This window comes from Capricornis sumatraensis, chromosome 9, assembly GCF_032405125.1.
Source record: "Capricornis sumatraensis isolate serow.1 chromosome 9, serow.2, whole genome shotgun sequence".
NCBI lineage: Eukaryota > Metazoa > Chordata > Mammalia > Artiodactyla > Bovidae > Capricornis > Capricornis sumatraensis.
In genome coordinates, this window is record NC_091077.1 from 8,063,620 (window position 1) to 8,090,609 (window position 26,990).

At 45.9% G+C, this 26,990-nt stretch overlaps 1 protein-coding gene across 1 annotated transcript in view; it reads right to left on the reverse strand.

The window, feature by feature from the left end:
* Positions 1 to 976: 976 nt before the first annotated feature.
* NWD1 (NACHT and WD repeat domain containing 1) overlaps positions 977 to 26,990 on the reverse strand; it is a 76,089-nt gene continuing 50,075 nt past the window's right edge. Inside the window, 7 exon segments of the mRNA XM_068981238.1 lie at positions 977 to 1,278; positions 3,152 to 3,257; positions 6,398 to 6,948; positions 8,888 to 9,164; positions 11,065 to 11,219; positions 14,689 to 14,779; positions 21,255 to 21,527. Of these exon segments, the coding sequence (XP_068837339.1) occupies positions 977 to 1,278; positions 3,152 to 3,257; positions 6,398 to 6,948; positions 8,888 to 9,164; positions 11,065 to 11,219; positions 14,689 to 14,779; positions 21,255 to 21,527 (1,755 nt within the window).

Sequence of the window (26,990 nt, forward strand, 5' to 3'; positions counted from 1 at the left end):
TCCAGATTTCTGGCTTTACTTATGACAACAGGAAGCTCTGGCACCAGTGGGCTGCTCTCCCCAGGGCCATTCTGGGGTAGAGTCAAGGTTCTCGTGTCTTGTGCCCAGACAGAGCAAAGCCCTCCATGTTGACATTGTCACCATCGTAATCTGTTGGTCACCGCAGTGCACAGCAACCATCTTGATTACTTGTTGGTCCCTGTGGGCATTTGAATGTGCCATCCATGGAACTGATGGTTGTGCTTCTGGGTCTAAAATTAGAGTGAGGTGTTCCCAACAAAAATTGGAACAGGAAGGCTCTGGATTCTAATTTCTCAGAGTTCTCTCGCACCTCAGGCTCATGATCTTGAGCAAATCACAGCTAACTCTGCACGGCTGTTTCCTTATCTGTAAAATGAAAGCAGAAACTCCTGCCCCTCTCTGAAGTATGGGCTGTGATAAGGATCAGAGCATAGCACCTGGTGCTTTATAAACTGTAAGGCTCTGTGGTCCTTTGTGGTTTGTGGTTTGGTTGGTCTCATATCCATCCATCCCCATCTTGACTAGCACCCCAGTTACCCTGGGGAGTAGCCTCTCCCATTCTCAGTCTACAGAGTTGGGTGGTGTTGACCCCAACCTCAGTCTGGATGGACGTGGGGTCAGGACCACCAAGCAGAGTGCTGCATTTTCCTCAAAGATATCTTTGTGTCCTGGGATGGTTGTATGAACTAAGTGGGGCTAACAGATTTAGAACCAGGACTTTGGATCAAACTGTTGGAAAGAGACCTTCTTTTCTGCTGAACTTGGCTGTCATGATGCTAATCTGGGGATAAACCTGAGAATACAGCTGAGGAGAGAAAAAAATGGAAAGATGGTAGGAAACAAGGTCTGAGTCACATAATTGGAGGCTTCGAGTCCAGATATTTATCAACACATGCTTTCTTTTTGCTTCAGTTGGACTGAATGGGACTAACTCACTTGGCGCCATAGGGGGGTCTTACACCAGCAGGCAGACTTGTGAGCGTTTGTTTGATATGGATTCATTTCCCTGGGCACTCTCCGACCTCAAGTCCTGGGGTGCTCCTGCAGCAGCTGCCAGCTCTTCTCTCTGCCTGGATTTGACCATCCACACTGCTTTCTTGAAGTTCTTGAGAGGGTCCTGTTGTGAGAGTCTTGACGAAGGGCACTGGAAACACTCACGGATGAGATAGCCGTGTCTGGAGGGGGCAATGAAGCCATTGGAGGTTGGGATGATTCTGTTCACCACCGCATGGACAAACTGGACAGCCAACAGTGTGCCTGTAGGGGGAAGTGGGGGGATGGGCACAAATGATAAAAATGCAGCCACAGAGATCCAGTCTCACACATTTGAGAGTTAGCTGCATGGGGTCAAATTTCTTCTATCCCCCTTACTTGCTTAGGCATGACAGCAAAATTCTCAGTCCCTCTTGCTTCATCCACAATATGGGAATGATAACTGAGCCTACCTGCTGAGGGGAATTCTGAAGATTTGAAGATGGTATGCATGTCAAGTGCTAAGTATCAGTTTCATCCCAGAGTGAATTCAGTCAATATTATTATTGAAGAAGAAGTGGGAAGAGAGGTTGTGAACCTGTGTAGGATGGGCTTTTAAGGCCACAGTCCACAGACCTTAGCTTCTGAGCCATCTGTGACATTGCGCCAGGCATCTTTATTACACTGTATTAGAATACAATGTATTCAGTTGCAATGTATTAGAGTATAACTATTCAATTATACTGATTTAATCACAGTGTTTTCAGTTATAATGTATTTGATTACAATATATTCAACTCTATCTGCTATTCATTCAGCCACTTACTTGCTTTATGACCTTGAGAAAATTCCTTAATCAACTCTGAACTTCAGCTTCTTCATTTGTCAAATGGGGATAGCAATAACTCCTACCCTTCCCTGCCAGTGTCATAAGGGTCGCTCTCTCTATAGGAGAGTCTAACAAAGGTACCCACCCATGGGGAGCAGGTAGACCAGCTTCAAACCACAGCCCACCCCATCTCTCAGAGCCTCAAATTTTATAAAAGGCGGGTGTGTACTGAGATAATGAAATGACTTGGTGACAGTATCCAGTACACAAGAAATGTTAACTTCTGTTAATATGTCCTTGCTGCTGCTGCTGCTAAGTCATTTCAGTCGTGTCTGACTCTGTGTGACCCCATAGACGGCAGCCCACCAGGCTCCCCCGTCCCTGGGATTCTCCAGGCAAGAACATTGGAGTGGGTTGCCATTTCCTTCTCCAATGCATGAAGGTGAAAGGAGAAAGTGAAGTTGCTCAGTCGTGTCTGACTCTTAGTGACCCCATGGACTGCAGCCTACCAGGCTGCTCCATCCATGGGATTTTCCAGGCAAGAGTACTGGAGTGAGTTGCCATTGCTTTCTCTAATACATCCTTAGTGTGATGTTTAACAGAATGAGAAATGTGGAGTTTTCAAAGTGGTTGATGTTAAACAAGGTTCCCCAAACATTTACAGGGCCTCAGGAAAGAGAATGAATGAAGGTCAACATCCTATAAGATACAATATGTAAACACTGTAAATCCAGCTAATAAACTATTGTATTAAATGAAATATATTCTATCCTTCTACATTGGTTGATATACCTTCAGAACACCTGGAAGGTCAGGTTTGGGTTGAGGATTCTCAGGCTCTTCAGTTCCATGCCCGAATATAACCATGTGGGAGACCTCAGCTGTCTGTGATTTTCCCCTTCTCTTCCCACATCCAACTCCATCCTACATCCCTAGAGGGCCTCAGATACATACATGTGAATTCCCACCCAGTTCACACATCCAGACTCCATGCACACCGTTCCACAATCACTCTCACAGCCTGGGGGTGTGCACACTCAAGGCATAGCCCACTTTCAGAAGGATAGAGGCCCACAGAGGCCCTAAAGAGGGCTTCCGGGGCAGGTGGGGAGGGTGTTCTGGAGTTCCAGGTTTTCAGAGCATGGGTTCTAGAAGAAGAGGTATAGCTCCAGTTGGGCCTGTTCCCTGAAGCTGCAGATACCTGCCCCCCAAGCAGAGGGACCCAATGAAGGGAGGTCAGAGCAGAGCCCTCTAATGGCAAGGATCCAGAACAGGGTCTTTTGTCTCCAGCTCTAAGCTCAGTCCTACCCTCAAAGCAAAATGACTCACCATCCAGCACACTCCAGACAATTAGGGAGCGGTCTTTCAAGCCTGCGTAGACATACTTGTCATCCTTGGAGAAGCAAGCACATTGGACTCCTACACAGTAAGAATTCTGTAGAAAAAGGCAATATGATCTTGGTTTCAGGCTGAAAGACACCTAGGAATCCAGCCCCAAGGAACTTGTATAGGAAGCCAGACTTGTAAACACCTCTTGGGTGATGCATACGTGCTAAGTCGCTTCAGTCATCTCTGACTGTTTGTGACCCTATGGACTGTAGCCCACCAGTAGCTCCTCTGTCCATGAGATTCTTCAGGCAAGAATCCTGGAGTGGGTTGCCATGCCTTCCTCCAGGGGATCTTCCTGAACCAGTGACTGAACCTGGACCTCTTATGTCTCCTGAATTGGCAGGCAGGTTCTTTTGCACTAGCACCACCTGGGAAGCTCCTTCTTGCGAGATGGATTAAGTTAAAACCTGGAGAGATGCTACGCATTGATATTCCTTGGCCCAAAATACATCTTCAAAGAGATTGGTTTGAGAGGATTAGTGACATTTTGCACTGGAGAACAGGAATTTTAGGATTTAATTTCTTAAATGATCTTGGTTATACAAGTATTAGCTCCAATTGTATTTAATTAAAAACTATATGCTAAATGAAATTGGGAATCCTAGAACAGAAAAAGGGAACTCACTGAAAAACATATGATCCTGGACTTCCTTGGTGACACCGTAGGTGGGAATCCACCTGCCAGTGCAGGGGATGCAGGTTCAATCCCTGGTCCAGGAAGATTCCACATGCCGTGGAGCCCCTAAACCTGTGCGCCACAACTACTGAGCCTGCGTGCTGCAAGTACTGAGCTTGCGTGCTGCAAGTACTGAGCCTGCGTGCTGCAAGTACTGAAGCCCGTGTGCTTAGAGCCTGTGCTCTGCAACAAAAGAAGCCACAGAAATGAGAGGCCTGGGCATCTAAAAGGAGAGTAGCGCCATACATTGCAACTAGAGAAAGCCCACGCAAAGCAGTGAAGACCCAGTGCAGCCAAAAATAAATTAGAAATTTAAAAAGATACAAATTAAAAAAAAAAACCCAACAACATATGATCCCAAAAAAGTTGATAGCTAATAATATTGTCCCCGCGTTACTTTCTTAGTTTTGACAAACATACTTTAGTTATGTAAGCTGTTAACATCAGGGGAAGCCGGGTGAGGAGCAGGTAAATGGGAACCTTCAAACTATCTTCACAACTTAATCTGTAAATCTGAAATTATTCCAAAATTAAGTTTATTTTTTTAAAAAGAAAAAGCTAGGTGTAGTTAACTGCTGTGGTGATATTTCCCGACTCAACAAGGCAAAGGATTACTTATATCTTAGCCTTATAGGGACTTCATAAAAATAAGTCAGGGGGGCTGAAGGCATTTTGAGATAAAACTGCATATATTCTGTTCTCTTAGTTTCAACTTTGTCTCCCTTAGTTTATTAACAATGCTTATATCTTGCCACCTCAGGTACTATCATTGTTCCCCATCTGAGAAAACTGGAATAATAGTACAACCTTACAAGAATGTTGTGAGGATTAAATTATAGAATGGTATTTTAATATGTATATTTGGACTGCAAGCAGATCAAACCAGCCAATCCTAAAGGAAATCAACCCTGAATATTTATTAGAAGGACTGATACCGAAGCTGAAGCTCCAATACTTTGGCCGCCTGATGTGAAGACCCGACTCATGGAAAAGACCCTGATGGTGGGAAAGATTGAAGCCAAAGCAGAAGGAGATGGCAGAGGATGAGAATGGTTAGACAGCATCACCAACTCAATGAACATGAATTTGAGCATACTCTGGGAAATAGTGAAGGACAGAGGAGCCTGGCAGGCTGCAGTCCATGGGGTCATAAAGAGTCGGCAGTAGTGACTGAACAATTTTGCATAATATATATGAATATGTAAACATATAACTCAACCATATTGATATAAAATTTATAATAACTTCTTAAGAGATGGATGTAAAAACTCTTAAACACTTTGTATGTAAAGGACTCATCAGTTTCCCTCCTCAGAGCCTTTGCAGTTGCTGTTCCTTCTGCCTAAAATGCTATTCCACCAGACTTACCTGACTTTCTTAATAGTAGCCCTTGCACGCTCTACCTGTTTCTCTTGCCCTATTTTCCTTCAAAGGTCTTGTTGCACCCCAAACATCACGTGTGTGCTGCTTTGCTTTTATTTCACAAACATTTCATAGTCAGGAGCTCTCCTAAGGACAGGTACCACCTCAGTGAACAAAACACATAAACATCCTGCCCTCACAGAGCTCACAGTGTCTCCCCGACTAGAACGTGGCTCCAAGAGGCGGGACGCTGGCTGCTATGGTCACAGTGCCTTCCTCGGCACTAGAAAGAGCCCTGGCGTGGGTCATACAATCAAAGCCTTTGGGTAAAAGAAAGGCCAGACGGGATCAGGGTGAGGAGAGTGAGGCAGGACTGTGCCAGCGCAGGATTTGACCCTGTCTTTGTTTTTACTTTTTGACTGTGCTGTGTAACACGTGGGATCTTAGATCCCTGACCAGTATCGAACCCGGGCCCCCTGCATTGGAAGCTCGGAGTCTTAACCAGTGGACTGCCCGCAAAGTTCCAATCCTGTCTTTATTCTAAATGTTGCTATTTGGGGCTGCACTGGTGGCTCACTGGTAAAGAGCCTGCCAATGCAGAAGACACAGCTTTGATCCCTGGTCCGGGAAGATCCCACACGCCATGGAGCAACTCAGCCTTTGCACCACAACTATTGAGCCTGTGCTCTGGAGCCCAGGCGCCACAGCGACAGAAGCCTGCCGGCCCTGGAGCCCATGCTTTGCAATGAGAGAAGCCACCACGATGAGAAGCCTGAGCACCTCAGCTAGAGAGTAGCCCATACTCGCTGCAACCGAGAGAAGCCCGTGCAGCCACGGAGACCCAGCACAGCCAAAAATAAACACACAGATAAAATATTTGAAAATAAATGAATGCTCATATTTTATTTTGTGTGTATTTTTTGCATTTATTTTGATTTTTTAAACATTGAACTAAACCATTATTTCTCTGGATGGCCAAGATTTTTGGCATCCCCTGAAACTCTCCTCTGGAGGCGAGGACCTCTCTCACTTAGCTCATCCTAGTTCCGAGCCTGGTCAGCTGCACACAGTGTACTACCCTTAATAAATGATGCCCATCATCCATTTTCTAATGCCAGGATATGCACATGGTGTGGCAGGCTACCCACCGTGTAGCTCATCTCGAATTTCCACTTGCACGCCCGCAGGTCCCAGAGACACAGTAGGGCTTCCTCGGCCCCGCTGACTGCCAGCTGCTCCTTGTGGCTGACCTCCACACAGGTGACTCGGCTCCCATGGGCCTCCAGAGGGAACACCTTGGAATTCACACACTCGTAAAGGAAGAGGTCGCCGTTGAGCATGCCGTAGATGACACGATAGTCAGCCAGAACGGCCACACTGGCTATGGTGTCAGGCAGCTGGGTATAGAAGGTGTATATTGGCCCATCGATGACTGGACAGGGGTCCCCCGGGCTGATGTCCAGCACCAGGACGGTGCTGTCATAGGCAATGGCCAGATGCCCCTCGTCCTTACTGAGAGCCATGCAGTTGACGGCTTTCCGGGCTTCTGGAGGAGGGATACACATCACGTCTTGTCTGGAATTCAGGGGGAACACCAGGACAACCCCCGAAACGAGGCCAGTGAAAAGGAGATTGGCCTGCTCGGCGACCTCCAGACATCTGACCTCGTTGGAGGTGTCCAGAGCATCTTGCTCCTCACCTGTCATAGAGAGAAGGCCGCATCAAGAATGGAGCACAGGGATACTGGTTCCCATCTTTTAAGGGTTAAAAAAAATGCTTTTGTTACCCTTCAACTTGGCTATAGCCAGCCTCCCTGCTTTTGCTCCTGCCCACCAATCATCCAAGCTTTAAAATATGACAATCACAGCATCTCACTGCCCTGCCTCAGACCCTCTGAAGATTTCTCAGAACCAATGTACATGCCTTTCTCTGGTCTTCAGAACCTCTCATCCCAAATGTTTCCTTTTGCACCCTCTGTGAAGGGTAGGAGAGTAAATATATTTGCCCCGTATGCTCTCTGCTGTCACCACTTAACTCTGCTGGCACAGCCCTAAAGCGTCCTCAAACAACATGGAAACAAATGTGTGTCTGGATGTGGCCCTTGGGCTGTGGTTTACTGACTCCTATCTCCTTGCCCACCACGCTGCTCTGTTTCTTCACATCCTACTCTCCCCCATGACTAGCAGGCAAGCACCTCAAAATTTGCAACTTCATCTGTCTTGCTCACCGTTAACTCCCAGAGTTTGGCCCCAAGACTAGCACTAAACCAATGTCTGTGTAATCCAGATGTGAACTTGAGAGTGAATTTCTTTTCTCATTTTATGATTAGCCAGGCAGAAGATTGAAGGCAGAAGGAGAAAAGGATGACAGAGGATGAGATGGTTGGATGGCATCACCGATTCAATGGACATGACTTGGTGACTGAACAGCAACAGGAATGTCTACCCAGGGGGATCGAGCAGATATTACTGCTGACGTGCCTAGATCCCCTTTACCATCAGTTCACCCAGATCCAAGACCTCATGGCTGTTGAGTGAAGGAAGCACCTCATTTAGAAATGCCTGGAGGCTGGGCCCACCACCTAGGATGGCCAGTGACTGCCTGATATGGGAGTAAAAAGGCTGGTCCCTTTGCTTCAAGATGGGACAACTGTGAAGTGCAATTTGTGTTCCTGGGCTCCTTGCGGAGTCAGGCTGAGACCAGCCCCATGTTCAGCGCTGCTGCCACCCAGCCTGCTTCCTCACTCTCTCCTCCTGGGAGCCCTCCTCTGTACACCACTTGTGCAAATATCCCCATCAGGAACCCTGCCTCCAGGGAAGCCTCAACTAAAACAGGAATTGACAACCAAATAACCAATGACCATATGCTAGAAATTTATGAAATCGAGTCCTGTCTCCTATCAGCCACTTTTAACCTAACTGGAGTGGGGTGTTACACACTGAATGTTTGGGTCCTACCCCTAAATATGTGTTGAAGTCCTAACCCCCTAATGTGATGGTGTTGCTACTGCTGTTGCTAAGTCGCTTCAGTCGTGTCCGACTCTGTGCGACCCCATAGATGGCAGCCCACCAGGCTCCCCTATCCCTGGGATTCTCTAGGCAAGAACACTGGAGTGGGTTGCCATTTCCTTCTCCAATGCACGAAAGTGAAAAGTGAAAGTGAAGTTGCTCAGTCGTGTCCAACTCTTAACAACCCCATGGACTGCAGCCCACCAGGCTCCTCCGTCCATGGGATTTTCCAGGCAAGAGTACTGGAGTGGGGTGCCATTGCCTTCTCCAGTGATGGTGTTAGGAGGTGGGAACTTTGGAAGGCGATTAGATCATGAGGGTGGAGTCCCCATTAATGGAATTAGTGGCCTTATAGGAAGAGACTCTCGAGCTTGCTTCTTTCTCTGCTCTCTGCCACTGGAGGACACATTGAGAAGGTGGCCATCTGCAAACCAGGAAGTGGGCTCTCGACAGACATTGATCTGCCAGGGCCTGATCTCAGACTTTCTAGCCTCCAGATGCATGAGAAATAAGTGCCTGTTCTTTCATCTTCTCCTTTTCCTGTCTATGGTGTTTATGGCAACCCAAACAGACCAAGACAGGGGCTTCAGTTCTTACCCACACAAAAGGCTGTGCTTAAGTCTTACAAACCTTCTGCCAAGGCCCAAATGCTGACTTTGTTTTTGTCCCCAGTTTTAGGGAAGTAGACGTAGCTGCCGTTGTGGGAGACTGCCGTGAGGCCAGTGCGATCCAGGAATGGGTTAGAGGCCCTCGGCTTCTGAGCGCAGGTGAGATCCCAGACTTTAAAAGATGAGGACTGACGGGAAGCAGATGCCACCAAGGCCCCGCCCCGGGCCAGCAGGCTCACCGGGGCCCCGACACCGTCCAGGACGTCCAGCAGAGTCCCCTGCGCTGCCAGACTCCACACCTGAGGATGGAAGCAGAGCGGCAGAACTGACTTCTCCCTCATGCTGCTCTAGTTCAGGAGTAGTCTTAAGCTCGCTTGTCTGCCTAAGATAAACTTTCAGGCTGGAGTTCAAGGGCCCTCACATTTCCTCACCCCCTCAAGCTTCCCTACATCTCATCAGTCAGCTACCACGGCAGTTCTCAAAGTGTGTGCTGGGGAACCCCTGGAAGTTAGCCTCCAGGTGGTTCTGCGAAAGGGGAGATTCGGGGGGTTCTACAAAAACACAACGATTTTTGCTGTTATTTAAGAGGTCATTTGTCTTTTTACACATCCTTCCTCTCATAAAGGAGCAGTAGTCTTTGAGAAACTATGGAATATGTTATCAGAACAGATGGGAGAATATAGAATCAAATATGAGACTCTGATTGTCTTCTATGAAGCCAGACAAGAAAGAGATTTGCCAAAATATGAAATAATAACCCGTTTCATGATTTTTTTGTATGTGTTTCAGAAAATAATAACCTTTCACAAAATTATGTTATCATATTCATATGTCATGTTGAATTAATGGAGAAGTATTTTTAGATTTGGGCATTGAAAAATTTAACATGGCAAGTATCAGTAGATACTAAAGGCAATACAGGATCTGAAAAATGACGCGTAGAAAACCTGGTGAAATAGGATCGAGGTCTGTAGATGAGTATCGTCCCGATGTTAATATCTTGGTTTTGATAATGAGATCATTGTGATATAAGATGCTAACCCTGAGGACAGCTGGACGAAGAGTTGATATGTATAGTTTATGTTTCGTGGAAGAGTTGTGGAGAGACCCAGAGAGTACTCATATATGTGTGTGTGTGTATAATCATATATATATATATAGAAGTGTGTGTATAATCATATACATATATATGTACATATACGTGTGTGTATATATACATGTCCAATCCTGCTCCTCTGAAAGTTAAACACACACACACACACACACACACACACACACACACACACATATATGGGGCTTCCCTGGTGGCTCAGGTGGTAGGGAATCTGCCCGAAACGTGGGAGATCCGGGTTCAACCCTTAGGTCAGGAAGCTCCCCTGGAGAAGGGAATGGCAACCCACTGCAGTACCCTTGCCTGGAGAATCCCGTGGACAGAGGAGCCTGGTGGGCTACAGGCCACGGGGTCACAATGAGTTGGACGACTGAGTGACTAACACACACACACATGTATATCTGGGCTCTCCTCACAATTCTTCTGTAAAACCTGAAACTATGTCAAAATAGATCATTTGTTAAAAACATATGAATCATGTTGATATAATCCACATACATGAAAGCTCCTGGAAGGTTCTCAGTGACCTTTAAAAATCCAAAGAGGGCCTAAGACCAGAATGTTACTGCTACTGTATCACGTGCTCTTCTGCCCAGCCTGGAGAACGTTGAGCTTAATAGGATTTTTTCCCCGTCTCCCCAACCCTGCTCCTCCGAAAGTCAAACTCTTCCCAGCATTTCAGGCTTAGCGGGAGTGCTCTCTCTTTTGTTGAAAGCTTCAATAGCTCCCCCTAGATCTGTCTCTGAGTCCCAGAAGACCACCCCCGCCATGTCATCCAGTAACCTGCTCTGTTTTGCCTGCACTAGTCTTTGTGGCTTTCTGTATTTTGAAGCCAAATAATCCCGAAAGAACCATACCTTGGGACTTCCCTCGTAGTCTGGTGGCTAAGAATCCTTGCTCTCAGTGCAGGGACCTGGAGATCCCACGTGCCACAGCTAAGAATTTGCATGTCACAACTACAAGATTCCACATACTGCAACTAACACCCGAAACAGCCAAATAAATAAATATTTTTGTCTAGAAAAAGAATCATACTTTCTCTTCCAGAGATGGAGGTGAGGATGATGGGCCATGCATCTCCCCCTCACCTGAATGAGTGCATCCCGGGACCCAGTGACAACCAGATTGTTTTCAGGACCAAAAATGGCTGTCTCTACCACATCTTCATGTTCAAGGTCAGTGGCCATGAATCGATGAAATCCCTGTGCATCTGCCAAAAATATCCTCACGGACCTTCCAAAACCTGAAACAGCAGAGACCAAGATTATACCTTTCACTCCTTGAGGAGTTTGAGAGTAATTGAATTCAATAAAGATTTTTTTTTGAGCACCTACTATATGCAGGTGGAAAGAATACAGCGGTGAGCAAGATAGACTAGGCCTCCATCCTCATGGAGCCTACAGTGGCGGAAGGGTGAGCACACCAGTGATCAGTAACCTCATAGAAAACACTAAAGCTATTCATTATCACAAGGCTATGAGTTTTCAGAGAGCTGATTCTGCCTGTTTGGGTTGCTCGTGGTCTCCCAGAAGAAAGCTGGACACGTGGTAAATACGTTTTGAAGATGGAAGGAGGGGTGGGAGGGCAGGAGGGAAGAAGGAAAATAAAATGATTACAGCTTGTGTTACGGGCAATGACGTCAGGGGCTGGATGCCATGAGAAAAACAGGACTCAAAGACACACATAGCAGAGAAGGCAACGTGACGATGGAGGCCGAGCCTGGAGAGATGTGGCCATAAGCCAAGGAATCCTGGCAGAAGGTGGAAGAGGCAAACAACAAACAAGTGAAGAAAAAACAGCAGCGTCAAAAAAGGATACTTCTCGGGAGACTTTGGAGGGCGCCGGTCCCACCAATGCCTTGATTTTGGACTTCCTGACACTAGAACCGTGAATAAAGATATTCTTACTGTTCTAAGCCGCCATGCTTGTGCGGTAATTCGTTGTAGGACGTTTGCATTGCTCTTAGAGAGATGAAGAGGTGGCGAGCACTGGAAGGGTGGGGATAGCATGAGACGCCCGGAAGGAAGGAAAGGCCTGCTGTGTTTGAGAGAAGCATGGAAGCCGGTGTGGCTGGAGCAGAAGGAGGAGGAGGTGAAGGAGAGGAAGGAGGGGCAGATTTAGCGAAACTGCAACAGGAACCTCCTTAGTGGTCCAGTGGTTAAGAACCTGCCTTTGAGTACTACTGATGAACCTATTTGCAGGGCAGCAATGGAGATGCAGACACAGAGAACAGATTTACGGGCACGAGGTTGCGGAGGTCGGGGGTGGCAGAGAGGAGAGGGTAGGACGAATGGAGAGACAAGCAGGGACACATATACGCTGTCGCGTGTAAAATAAATAGCCAGTGGGATAGCTGTGTGACTTGGGGAACTCAAACCGAGGCTCGGTGACAATCTGGAGGGGTAGGCCCCCGTTAAAATCATGCTGATTTCCTGTTGGGTTTGGGGGTCTATTGCATTAAATAAGATGTATAGAACAGTCTTTTGGACTCTGTGGGAGAGGGAGAGGGTGGGATGATGTGGGAGAATGGCATTGAAACATGTATAATACCATATAAGAAATGAATTGCCAGTCTAGGTTCGATGCAGGATACAGGATGCTTGGGGCTGGTGCACTGGGATGACCCAGAGGGATGGTATGGGGAGGGAGGTGGGAGGGAGGTTCAGGATGGGGAACACATGTACACCCGTGGTGGGTTCATGTTGATGTATGGCAAAACCGATGCAATATTGTAAAGTAAAACAATAAAAAAAGACATATTGATAACACAAATGCCACTTATTTCTCTTTACCTTTTTAAAAGGGGTCATGAGAACATACACAATACAAATGTGGCTCACATTTGTAGTTTTCATTCCTGGACAGCGCTGGTCTAAAGTGTCTTAGCCCCTGGAAGTGGCTTTGTAAAAATCAGACTGAAGGATTTCCCTGGTAGTCCAGTGGCTAAGACTCCACACTCCCTTTGCAGGGGCCTGGGTTCTATGCCTGGTCAGGGAACTAGATCCCACAGGCTGCAACTAATGATCCCACATGCGACAATGATCAAAGGTGCCGCCTGGTACAGCTAAGACCCAGGGCAGCCAAATAAATAAATTGATTAATTTTAGAAAATTGGACTGGGACTTCCCTGATTGTCCAGAGGTTGGGAATCCACCTTGCAATGCAGGGGACAAGGGTTCAATCCCTGGTCGGGAAACTAAGATCCCACAGGACACAGAGCAACTAAGCCCATTGGTCACAAGTAGAGAGTCCATGACAATTATAAACGATCTCACATGATGGAAGGAGGATCCCACATGCTGCAACTAAGACCTGATACAGCCAAATAAAAAATAATAAACATGAATATTTAAAAAAAAAACTTAGACTGATCTAAGGTGGCTCCGACGGTAAAGAATCTGCCTGCAATGTGAGACACCCGGGTTCAATCCGGGTTGGTAAGAGCCCCTGAAGAAGGGAAGGGCTACCCACTCCAGTATTCTTGCTGGAGAATTCCGTGGACAGCGGAGCCTGGTGGGCTACAGTTCCTGGGTTGCAAAGAGTCAGACAGACTGAGGGGATACACTTTCACTTTCAAGGACAGTGAAAGTGATCTGTATGATGCTACAATGATGGATATACATCACTACCCATTTGTGCAAACCCACAGAATATACGACACCAAGAGTGAACCACAGTGTGAGCCGTGGACTTTGAATGAGGACGCTGCGTCAGTGCGGTTTCATCAAACTTGTCGTAGTTGCCTCAAACGCGCTGTTCTAGTGGGTGACGTTGAAAATGGGAGAGGCTAATGGGAGCAAGCAGATACCCGGAGCTCTCTGTGCTTTTTGCTCAGTTTGGCTGTGAACCTAAAACTACTCTAAAAATTTTTTTCTTTAAAAATAAAATCAGGATATGGAGCACCTGTTTGTCACCTCTACCAGGAAGCCTTCCCTGATTCTTCAGACTAAGTCATATGTTCCTATAACCCCTGATTCTTGTCTGAACATGGCACCAACCAGGCTTTCTTGTGGCTACCTAATCACTCATAGCTCCTGATATGCAGGGTTATGTGGGCTGAGTGTACTTTATCCTCTCACCCCTTGCCTCTCTATCCCTGTAACTCTCAGGCAGAAATAACCCCTCTCATTTCAGAGATAATGGAACAGAAGTGCAGAAAGTTTCAGAGATTTATCCAGAACAGAGGCTGACAAACTACAGCCTGTGGGCAAAAATTGGCTGGTCATCTATTTTTATATGGGAGCTAGTAGTTTTAAAGTTTTTTCCATCCTTGAAAGCACTAAACTAGGATTACTATTACACATGACAGTGGTATAAAATTCAAATTTCAGCATTCATGAAAGGACTTTTTAAACTTTTTGGCCACACTGCATAGCATATGGGATCTTAATTCCCTGACCAGGGATTGAACTCCTGCCCCCTACATCAGAAGCATGGAGTCTTAACCACTGGACCTCCAGGGAAGTCTCTCAGCATCCATGCAAATTTTATTGGCACACAGCCATACTCACTTGAAATATCATCCTTGGTGGCTTTCGCATTACAGGGACAGGGTTGGATCGTTATGACAGAGACCAGCAATGATGTTTACTTTGAGGCCCGGTGCAGAAAGAGTTTGCCAACCCACTTCCCCGTTTCCCTAGGCCCCTCTCCACTTCCAACCAAATCCAGAGTTGCTGCCTCACGACTGCCAAATGAGAGCTAAACGCTACCTGCAGCGAGAAGAGACTCATCTTCAGAGACCACCAGGAACCCCACAGCTTCTGGAAGCTTTTCCAGCAGGCTGTCTCCTTCGGAGGAAACCTGTGCAGAATCAAGGATGCCCATCAAGCATTTCCACCAGGTTAAGGGTTTAAGGTCAAGGGCTTGCGTGTGATGCAAGCAAGGCTCTGCCACTCACCAGCTCTGTGATCCTAAGTAAATTCCTTCAGCCCCTGGCTGCCTCAGTTTCCTCATCTGTTAAGTGGGTGATGATCCCAGGACTGCCTCATGGGGCTATCATGGGGTTAGAAGTGTATGGGATGGAGCCTTCTGTCTCATAATCAACCCTTCCAAAGTGGTAGCTATTATTACTGTTGATGTTATTGTTGTAACCAACTCAGGGACCTGGTGACTATCACAGCACTCTAGTTTTCCGCCCCAAGAAGAGCTCAGAGCTCATCAATAAGATCGAAAGATAGATTGCAGCTGGAAGAGGGCAGTACCGTTCTCCCCATTCCCGAGTTGCAGAGATGAACTGATTTTGTTCAGCTCTTAGAGGAAGGTTTGGGTTTATTTTTGGTTGTTTTTGCTTTTGTTTTTGTCTGAAGCAGGGGCAGGAGGAAGTTAATTTCTGCAATGGCTGTCGATGAAATACCATTTTTATTTTAAGGCAGGACAAGAAAAAACTAAACATAAAATTCTCTCTGTGTGTTAGTTTGGGCCTTCTCCCTCCCTAAGGGGCAGTGTGCATCTGCCTGACACAGTAGGCAGCTCTCCTCAAAGACGGGAGTGCCTGCGCAACCATAAAGATCAAGTTTTCTTTCTTCTTCTTTTCCTTTTTACAATTTATGCTTTAGTTTTGAGGGAAATGGAGATAGTAGGACGAATAATTCTTTTCTATAGATATTTCACTGTGAAAGAGAGTCTTTTTAAGGTTCTCACTGGTTATCTATCTTATATATAATAGTGTATATACGTCAATCCCAATCTCTCAGTCATATTAGTTTCTACTAACACAAAGTGCAACAAAGTGAATCAGCTATACGTATGCATATAGGGCTTCCCTGTGGCTCAGCAGTAAAGAATCTGCGTACAATGAAGGAGCCGCAGGAGACACAGGTTCGATCCCTGGGCTGGGAAGGTCCCCTGGAGGAGGGCATGGCAACCCACTCCAGTACTCTTCAAAGGAGAATCCCATGGACAGAGGAATCTGGAGGGCTACCGTCCAAAGCGTCTCACAGAGTCGGACATGACTAAAGCAACTTAGCACACACGCACACCTATATCCCCTCTTTTTCAGATGTCCTTCCCCTCTCGGTCACCACGGAACACGGAGCAGAGTTCCCTGCGTGATACAGTGGGTTCCTGCCGGTTATCTATTTCACACATGTCAGTGTGCTCGGTCATGTCCAACTCTGTAACCCTATGGGCTGTGGCTCGCCAGGCTCCTCTGTCCCTGGGATTTCCCAGGCAAGAGTACTGGAGTGGGGTGCCATTGCCTTCCCTAGGGGATCTTCCCAACCCAGGGATCAAACCCACATCTCCTGCGTCTCCTACATTGGCAGATGGGTTCTTTCCTGCTAGCATCACCTGCAAAGCCCCTCTAAAAGGAGAGTGGAACCTAAATAACATTTAACTTTAGAAAAAAGAGGCTTCCTTCGAGCCTCTAGTGGAGGGCTCTGAATCAATTTAAGCTGTACTTCGAGGGGGCCTAGACTTGACTGCATCTTTAGTTTAAGTTGATTTTCCCACTGTCTTCAAACGTTCTGAAAGAAGAATCAAGACTTTCTCCGTAGCGGGGCTAGGATCTGAACACTAGTGAGATTCTAGAGACCCCTAGTTCTTACAACCCAGTCACCATCCTCCTAAATAGCAGAACTGATCTCTCTTCAGCCTGACCACCAGCTTTTTTGGGGTGCTGGGGATTGTCGTCCAGTCACGCCAACAGTGTTCTGCCCCGATATGCATGTTTCTAGGAATCTAGTTTGAGTTCTGCCAGAAAGAGGCACTGAGAATAGTATTTGAGTGCAACTAGTTTATCTGGGGTTCGATCCCGGGAAACACTGGTAGAGAGTGGAGAATTGAGACAAGGAAGGAAAGGCAGCCAGTCAGTGTGGCTCGACAGGCAGTTACCAATGCAGGGAAATGTACGTGAGTCCTGCTGGGGATGCCCTGAGAGGAGAGCAGGCATCAGAGTTGCCCCCACTGAGCGGTCAAGAGCTGGGTGGGGTTCTACCCACCACCTCTATTTCAGACTGGGTAGAGGCTGCTCCCAGGAGCATCAGTGCAGAGACCAAGTGTGCGGGTGTCGGGAGAGAAGGGCAGGAAAAAAAAAAAAGACTGAACTAGGTGCAGGGTCACAGATGTGCAACTGTAAAATATGTGCCTAACATCAAGCTTTTTGACTGCTGAGGCATCCATTTCCAAAGACATCCATCTTGAATAAACAAGTTGGCAGCTGCTAGCAAAACCACCAGATAAGGAACCAAGCTGCCCACCCATGAAGGTTCCTCTTTCAGAAAACTCTGGTAACCTAGATAGCTGACCACTTGGGGGACCCTGCCTTCCCCTTCCTACATCCTAGCTTCTCCCTGTATGTTTTAAATTTTCCAGTGAAGATTGGGTCCACAAAAGGCTTGGCACCTCACCCTCAAATCTGTGTGGCCCTTAGGCATGCTATCTACCTTCTTCAAAGTTCTCTGATGGTTTTTAGCTGAAGTGCATCCCAGGATCATTAAAAAAAAAAAAAAGAGCCACAAGAGCTGACCCAGTCATAAATAGGGGCTCCGTGGGAGAAATGTGTTAGAGCCCTCTATGAGTGATATGTGCCCAGGCAAGCACCATAGGCATTCCTAACCGAGGGCGTTATCATCAGTAGCCTGGGGACCTGGAATGGGGCATCAAAGATGAGTTCAGTTCAGTTCAGTCGCTCAGTCGTGTCTGACTCTTTGGGACCCCATGAATCGCAGCACGCCAGGCCTCCCTGTCCATCACCAACTCCCGGAGTTCACTCAGACTCACGTCCATCGAGTCCGTGATGCCATCCAGCCATCTCATCCTCGGTCGTCCCCTTCTCCTCCTGCCCCCAATCCCTCCCAGCATCAGAGTCTTTTCCAACGAGTCAACTCTTCGCATGAGGTGGCCAAAGTACTGGAGTTTCAGCTTTAGCATCATTCCTTCCAAAGAAATCCCAGGGCTGATCTCCTTCAGAATGGACTGGTTGGATCTCCTTGCAGTCCAAGGGACTCTCAAGAGTCACAGGGAGAAATCTGAACTCGACTAGCATTATTTTCAGTTTACCCACTGTTATTCTAATGCTCCCACCCTGCCCCGGACGACTGGAAGCCTGAGGAGGTGCCCATCTGTTCATCCCTTTTAGTGCCCTGGATGCAGTTTCCCTGTTTGCCCCCATTTTACAGATGAGGAGACTGAGGCTCAGCAAAGGGCTGAGTAGCCCAAGAATACAACTAGGTAAAGGTAGAACTGGGGTCTTCTTTTCTGTTTTTGTTTTTCGGTTTGTCTTTGTTTGTTTGCTTATTGAAGTATAGTTGATTCTCAACATTGTGTTAGCTTCTGGTGTATGACAAAGTGACTCAGTATATATATTCTTTTCCGTTATGGTGTATTACAGGTTATTGAATATAGTTCCCTATGCTACGCAGCAGGACCTTGTTGTTTATCTATTTTGTACATAGCAGCTTGTATCTGTTAATTTCAAACTCTTAATTTATCCCTACCCCCCATCCTCTTTCCCCTTTGGTGACCGAAAGTTTGTTATCTGTCTGTGAGTTTGTTTCTGTTTTTTAAATAAGTTCATTTGTATCATATTTTAGATTCCACGCATCAGTTCAGTTCAGTTCAGTCGCTCAGCTGTGTCCGACTCTTTGCGACCTCATGAATCGCAAAACGCCAGGCCTCCCTGTCCATCACCAACTCCCGGAGTTCACTCAGACTCACGTCCATAAGTGATATCATATGGTATTTGTCTTTCTCTGTCTGGCTCACTTCACTTAGTGAGATACTCTCTGGGTCCAGCCATGTTGCTGCAAATGGCATTATTCTGTTCTTTTATTTTTGGCTGAATAATGTTTCCTTATGTATATGTACCATCTTGTTTACCCATTCATCTGTCTGAAGGATATTTAGGTTGCTTTCATGTCTTGACTCTTGTAAATAGTGCTACAACAAATATTGGGGTTCATGTATCTCTTTGAATTGGAGTTTTCTCTGGATTTATGCCCAGGAATTGGATTGCTAGATCATATGGCAACTCTACTTTTAGCTTTTTAAGAAATCTCCGTACTGTTTCCCATAGTGGCTGCACCGATTTACATTCAGGACTGAGATTTTCAAACTCAGCAGGTCTGACACTAGAGTTCATGTTCCTTGCTAGGCTGGAGGATGTTAATGAAAACAATCAGTGATTGAAGGAGTAATGGGAAGCAACCAAGAGACCTGATGAAAGGACTGGGATTATCTTCCATGATCATGTTTGGTGCCTTGATTGCTCAGGGAGGCTATGAGGCATGAGGTCCAGAAATCTGGAGTTTAGGGGTGATTCTTTTTTAAACCTTTTATTTTGCATTGGAGTATAGCCAATATCAGAGAAGGCAATGGCACCCCACTCCAGTACTCTTGCCTGGAAAACCCCACGGATGGAGGAGCCTGGTAGGCTGCAGTCCATGAGGTCGCTAAGAGTCGGACACGACTGAGCGACTTCATTTTGATGTTTCACTTTCATGCATTGGAGAAGAAAATGATGCTGAAGTTGAAGCTTCAGTATTTTGGTCACCTGATACAAACAGCTGACCCTTTGGAAAAGTCCCTGATGCTGGCTTCAGGCTTCAGTATTTTGGTCACCTGATACAAACAGCTGACCCTTTGGAAAAGTCCCTGATGCTGGGAAAGACTGAGGGCAGAAGGAGAAGGCACCAGAGGCTGAGATGGCTGTACGGCATCACCAGCACAATGGACATGAACTTGTGCAAACTTCGGGAGATGGTAAGGGACAGGGAGGCCGGGTGTGGTGCAGTCAGTGCGGTAGCAAAGTCAGATACAACTGGCCGACTGAACAACAACAACAATGTAGCCAATTAACAATGTTGTGATAGTTTCAGGCGGACAGCAAAGGGACTCAGCCATACTGTATGCATGTATCCATTCTCCCCCAACTCCCCGCCCATCCAGGCTGCTGTACAACATTGAGCGGAATTCCCTGCGCTATAAAGTAGGTCCTTGCTGGTTATGGGATGATTCTTTAGTGGCCATATTTCTCCCTTCCTGAAACTCTCACCTCCTCAGTAGGAGACGCAAAACCCTCTGTGATCTATTTCCACTCCACTTCTCTTTTCTCCATAACACCCAGCATGTTCCTACTGCCTCACCATGCAACCCCCTATTCGCTCCATCTTTGCTTATTCATCTTAGTAATCCTTTCTCCTTCTGAGGCTGTCTCCCTGGAGAGGAACCTTCCAAGACTGCCTCTATCAGAAGCATTTGTTCCTTCACCCAAGCAAGAACATGCTATTTCTGCCTCTACTGAAAACAGACTCTGCTCCTCTTAGTATGACTATGAGTCATTGGAGAGCCTGGCTCCCTCCCTAGACTGAATTCCTCCCTAGACTGACGATGTGGTTAGACTCTAATGCACGGCCTGGTACCCTTGTTCCTCCACCTGCAGCTCCGATATAACGCAACCCTGGTGCCCCATCCATGTCCCCTCAATGTACCCCTCTATTCCTGAAGGGTGCGCACTGCACACCTGCAACTCGGCGCTGGGAGGTTGTTTTTTCTGACCTCACTCCTTCATACACTTGGCCCCTGTGCTAATGCTCCTGGGAGCAGCCCTCACCTAACCATTGATGCAGCTGGTAGATAGAAACCCAAGTCCTATCCCCTCATCAGGGACAGTTCTGATACGAGTTCTATACTTTCTCCTAGAGCATCCGCAGAAAGACGGGGCATCATCAGTGGCACAGTGGCCAGCCCCCAGGAGACACCAAGAGACGTTTCCTGGACTGTGCTGAATTGCAGCCCCCTGGAATGAAGAAGCCAAGTGTCATTCATTAAAAGGTCAAAGGTGATGAAATAATGCCATCCACAGCACATGGATGGACCTGCGTGACATTCTTTCTCTGTGGAATCTAAAAAGAGGTGATACAAATGAACTTATTTACAAAACAGAAACAGAATCAGATTTGGAAAAGGAATTTATGATTGGCGGGAGGATATAAGGACGTGATAGTTAGGGAATTGGGGACTGACGTGTACATACTGCTATATTTAAATGGATAACCAACAGGGACCTACTGTATAGCCCAGGGAACTCTGCTCAATGTTATGTGGCAGCCTGGATGGAAGGGGATTTGGGGGAGAATGGACACACATATATGTATGACAGAGTCCCTTTGCTGTCCACCTGAAACTTTCACAACATTGTTAATCAGGTGTACTCTTAATATGAAATAAAAGGTTAAAAAGAAAAAGATCAAAGGTGAGATGGTTTCTCCCAACTTCTAGGACATCTAAGCACTTCGTAGCTGAATTAATGTTGATTCAGTCAACATCAGTTGCTTACCAAAGAGATGGAGCCTGTGCTGGACCCAGTAACCACCATTCCTTGGTTCTGGACTGAGACCCCGCAGGCAAGTGTATCTTCTTTGATGCTGGACAAACGTTGCCTCCTGTGCAGTGTTCCCGTGGCTGAGCTCCACAGACTGATCACGCCGCCCCGGGACACAGTCAGCAGGGTGGCCTGGGAAGCCAGCACTGCCATGCATACCCAGGGGTCAGAGGCATCCCCCAGGATATGGAAAATCAGCTCTGCAGTTTCCAGATTCCAAGCACTGACCTAACAGAATGATGAAAAGACAGACCCATGTCAGAGGGAGACCTAGGCTGCAAGTTTGCCAGAGTCAAATGCAAGACCTGTTTTTTTTTTTCTTTTTGGTCATTGCAATTAATTTTAATGGTTCCGTTCCATTTATTTGTTTTTGTTCAGTCACTCAGACATGTTCGACTCTTTGCAACCCCATGGACTGCAGCACGCCAGTCTTCCCTGTCCTTCACAATCTCCCGGAGTTTGCTCAAACTCATGTCCATTGAATTGGTGATGCCATCCATTTATAGTTACTACAAAATATTGACTATATTAAAACCTGCTCTTTTTTAGAGTTTATACATTTAACTGTCAACACTCCATCAGTTTAAAGAAAAAGGAGGGAAGGACTTCCCTGGCGGTACAGTGGATAAGAACCCACCTGCCAATGCAGGGCACATGGGTTCTCTCCCACTAAGCCCATGAGTCACAGCTTCTGAGCCCATATGTTGAAATAACTAAAGCCGGTGCATCTAGAACCCGTGTTCTGCAACAAGAGCAGCCGCTGCGACGAGAAGCCCGGGCGCCGCAACAGAGCAGTCCCTGCTCATCACAGCTAGAGGAAGCAGCCCAGCGAGGAAGAGCCAGTGTAACCGAAAGAGGTAAATCCATGTAAACAGAAGTAATGATGAATTTTTTAAAGATTTAATTAAGAAGAAAAAAGGAGTGGGGAAGTGGAAGGGATCCTGGAATGGATTCTGGAACGGCAAAAGAACATTTGTGGAAAAACTGATAGAAGCCAAATGAAGTACGGAGTTGAATTGATGGTAATTGTCCATATTAATGTTTAGTTTTGATAAATGTACACTTGTTATGTGACATGTGGGCACTGGAGAAAGCTGGAACAAGGCCATACAGGAACCCTCTCTACTATCTCTGGAGTTTTTCCACAAATCTAAAACTGCTGGGAGTTCCCTGGTGGCCCAGCAGTTAAGAATCCACCTTTCAATGCAGAGGACGCAGGTTTGATCCCTGGTCAGGGAACCAAGATCCCACAGGGCATGGGGCAACAAAGCCCATGTGTCTCAACTAGAGAGCCTGCACACTCTGGAACCCGGGCACCACAGCTAAACAGAAGCCCTCAAGCCACAGCAAAAGATCCCGCAAGCTGCAAACAAGACCCGACACAACCAAAAATGAACGAATATATAAATTTTAGGGAAAAAAGGGTATTACTTCTCAAATACATGTTTTTAAAAACAAATAAATAAAATTGCTCTAAAATGCAGCTTTAAAAAAATAAAAAAAACAGCCATGCCATATGCATATATGTTCATTCCAAGTAATTACTGATGAATAATTAGAGAAGTTTCATCGTCAACCTTACCCCCAAAAGTATCTTTTCATCAAAAGTAATCATTTAAATAATTCTATTAATTCTACTTGTGGGATTTATACTAAAGGACTAGGAAAAGATACACAGAAAGACATACACATATGTATATTTGTATAAGGAAAGTTACCTCAGCTATTTGAACATGCAAAGAACTGGAAGCAACCTGTATGTCCAGTATTAAGGGATTAGTTAAATAAACTGCAGCAGAGCCACGCAGTGGAATCTTATAAAATCACTAAACATGCTGATTTTGAAGAATTTTTAAGGTTGTGGGCAAAGATCATTTTAGAAAACTGTACATATGGTTTTATCCCCCTTTTGTTTCATACACACATATATACACACATGTGCACCACAAAAAGCAAAATTATGATAATTTTATGATATTTTTGATAATTTTTATGATAAGGTTTGCAGGTATTTATTATCTATTATTTCTTTACTGTATTTTCCCAACTTTTGCTGATAACATAGCTGATTTCTATAATCAGTTTTGAAAACAACCCACACCTCTGTAATAGTTAAGCCTACACTGTCCAATAAAAATACAATGTAAGCCACACATGATGTTACATTTTTTATAAGCCACATTTAAAAAGGTAAAAAGAAACAAGAGATATAAATTTTAATGATATACTTCCAGTATATTCAAATGTTGTCTTTTCAACATATAATCAATACAAAGTTATTATTGAAATATTTTACATTATATTTTATGATACTGAGTCTTTGAAATCCAATGTGTGTTTTATGCTTACTGTGCCTATAGGCTCAGACGCTCAGTCACATCTGACTCTGCAACCCCACGGACTGTAGCCCACCAGGCTTCTCTGTCCATGGGATTCTCTCAGCAAGAATACTGGAATGGGGTGTCATTTCCTCCTCCAGGGTATCTTTCTGACATAGGGATTAAACCTCCATCTCCTACCCTTCTCGCGTTGGCAGGGGGATTCTTTACCCCTAACGCCACCTGGGGAGCCCTTTGTATACAGTTCAGTTCAGTCGCTCAGTCGTATCCGACTCTTTGTGACCCCATAGACTGCAGCATTCCAGGCCTCCCTGTCCATCGCCAGCTCCCAGAGTTTACTCAAACTCATGTCCATTGAGTCGGTGATGCCGTCCAGCCATCTCGTCTCTGTTGTCCCCTTCTCCTGCCTTCAGTCTTTCCCAGCATCAGGTTCTTTTCCAAGGAGTCAGTTCTTCGCATCAGGTGGCCAAGGTATTGGAGTTTCAGCTTCAGCATCAGTCCTTCCAATGAATATTCAGGACTGATTTCCTTGAGGATGAACTGGTTGGATCTCCTTGCCATCCAAGACTCTCAAGAGTCTTCTCCAACACCACAGTTCAAAAGCATCAATTCTTCGGTGCTCAGCTTTCTTTATAGTCCAACTATCACATCCATACATGACTATTGGAAAAACCATAGCCTTGACTAGACGGACTTTTGTTGGCAAAGTAATGTCTCTGCTTTTTAATATGCTATCTAGGTTGGTCATAACATTTTTTCCAAGGAGCAAGCATCTCATGGCTGCAATCACTATCTGCAGTGATTTTGGAGCCCCCCCAAATAAAGTCTGACACTGTTTCCACTGTTTCCCCATCTATTTGCCATAAAGTGATCGGACCAGATGCCATGATCTTAGTTTTCTGAAAGTTGAGTTTTAAGCCAACATTTTCACTCTCCTCTTTCACTTTCATCAAGAGGCTTTTTAGTTTTTCTTCACTTTCTGCCATAAGGATAGTGTCATCTGCATATCTGAGGTTATTGGTATTTCTCCTGGCAATCTTCATTCCAGTTTGTGCTTCATCCAGCCCAGAGTTTCTCATGATGTACTCTGCATAGAAGTTAAAGAAACAGGGTGACAATATACAGCCTTGACATACTCCTTTCCTAGTTTGGAACCAGTCTGTTGTTCCATGTCCAGTTCTAACTGTTGCTTCCTGACCTGCATACAGATTTCTCAGGAGGCAGGCGGGGTGGTCTGGTATTCCCATCTCTTCAAGAATTTTCCACAGTTTGTTGTGATCCACACAGTCAAAGGCTTTGGTGTAGTCAATAAAGCAGAAATAGACGTTTTCCTGGAATTGTCTTGCTTTTTTGATGATCCAATGGATGTTGGCAATTTGATCTCTGGGTCCTCTGCCTTTTCTAAAACCAGCTTGAACATCTGGAAGTTCATGGTTCATGTACTGTTGAAGCCTGGCTTGGAGAATTGAGCATTATTTTACTAGCCTGTGAAATGAGTGCAATTGTGCAATAGTTTGAGCATTCTTTGGCATTGCCTTTCTTTGGGATTGGAATGAAAACTGACCTTTTCCAGTCCTGTGGCCACTGCTGAGTTTTCCAAATTTGTGGCATATTGAGTGCAGCACTTTCACAGCATAATCTTTCAGGATTTGAAATAGCTCAACTGGAATTCCATCACCTCCACTAGCTTTGTTTGTAGTGATGCTTCCTAAGGCCCACTTGACTTTGCACTCTAGGATGTCTGGCTCAAGGTTGGTGATTACACCATCGTGATTATCTGGGTCGTGAAGATGTTTTTTGTATAGTTCTTCTGTGAATTCTTGCCACCTCTTCTTAATATCTTCTGCTTCTGTTAGGTCCATACCATTTCTGTCCTTTATTGTGTCCATCTTTGCATGAAATGTTCCCTTGGTATCTCTAATCTAGACTCTAATGTTCCCTGATATCTCTAATTTGGACTCTAAGTGGACTGCTGCAGGGGCAGAGGCTTTGGGTGCAGCAGACCTGGGTATGGCATAAACCCTCCTGGAGGAGGTCCCATTAACCCCACCACAGAGCCACCAGAACTCACACAGGACTGGGAAATGAATGCTTGGATGGCACAAACAGAACTTTGTGCACCAGGACGGAGGAGAAAGGAGCAATGACCCCACAATTGACTGACCCAGACTTGCCTGTGAGTGTCCAGGAGTCTCTGGCGGAGACGTGGGTCATCGGTGCCCTGCTGCAGGGCTGAGGGCACTGAGTGTAGCGTGCAGGCATGGGACCTTTTGAAGGAGGTCACCATTATCTTCATTATCTCCACCATACTTTGGCCCCAGGGAGGGAGCACAGCCCCCCATCAACAGAAAATTGGATTAAAGACTTACTGAACGTGGCCCTGCCCATCAGAACAAGATCCAGTTTCCCCCTCTATCAGTCTCTCCCATCAGGAAGCTTCCAAAGCCTCTTACCCTTCTCCATCAGAGGGCAGACAGACTGAAAACCACAATCACAGGAAACTAACCAATCTGATCACACGGACCACAGCCTTATCTAACTCAGTGAAACTATGAGCCATGCCGTGTAGGACCACCCAAGACGGACGGGTCATGGTGGAGAGTTCTGACAAAATGTGGTCCACTGGAGAAGGGAATGGCAAACCACTTCAGTATTCTTGCCTTGAGAACCCCATGAATAGTATGAAAAGGCAAAAAGATAGGACACTGAAAAATGAACTCCCCAGGTCTGGAGGTAGGTGCCCAGTATGCTACTGGAGAAAAGTGGAGAAATAGCTCCAGAAAGAATGAAGAGACAGAGTCAAAGCAAAAACAACACACTGTTGTGGATGTGACTGGTGACGGAAGTAAAGTCCGAAGCTGTAAAGAGCAATATTGCATAGGAACCTGGAATGTTACGTCCATGAGTCAAGGCAAATTGGAAGTGGTCAAACAGGAGATGGCAAGAGTGAACATCAACATTTTTGGAATCAGCGAACTAAAATGGATTAGAATGGGTGAATTTAACTCAGATGACCATTACATCTACTACTGCGGGAAAGAATCCCTTACAAGAAATGGAGTAGCCATCATAGTCAACAGAAGAGTCTGAAATGCAGTACTTGGATGCAGTCTCAAAACTGACGGAATGATCCCTGTTCGTTTCCAAGGCAAGCCATTCAGTATCACAGTAATCCAAGTCTATGCCCCAACCAGTAACGATGAAGAAGCTTAAGTTGAATGGTTCTTTGAAGACCTCCAAGACCTTCTAGAACTAACACCCAAGAAAGATGTCCTTTTCACTATAGGGGACTGGAATGCAAAAGTAGGAAGTCAAGAAATACCTGGAGTAGCAGGCATATTTGGCCTTGGAA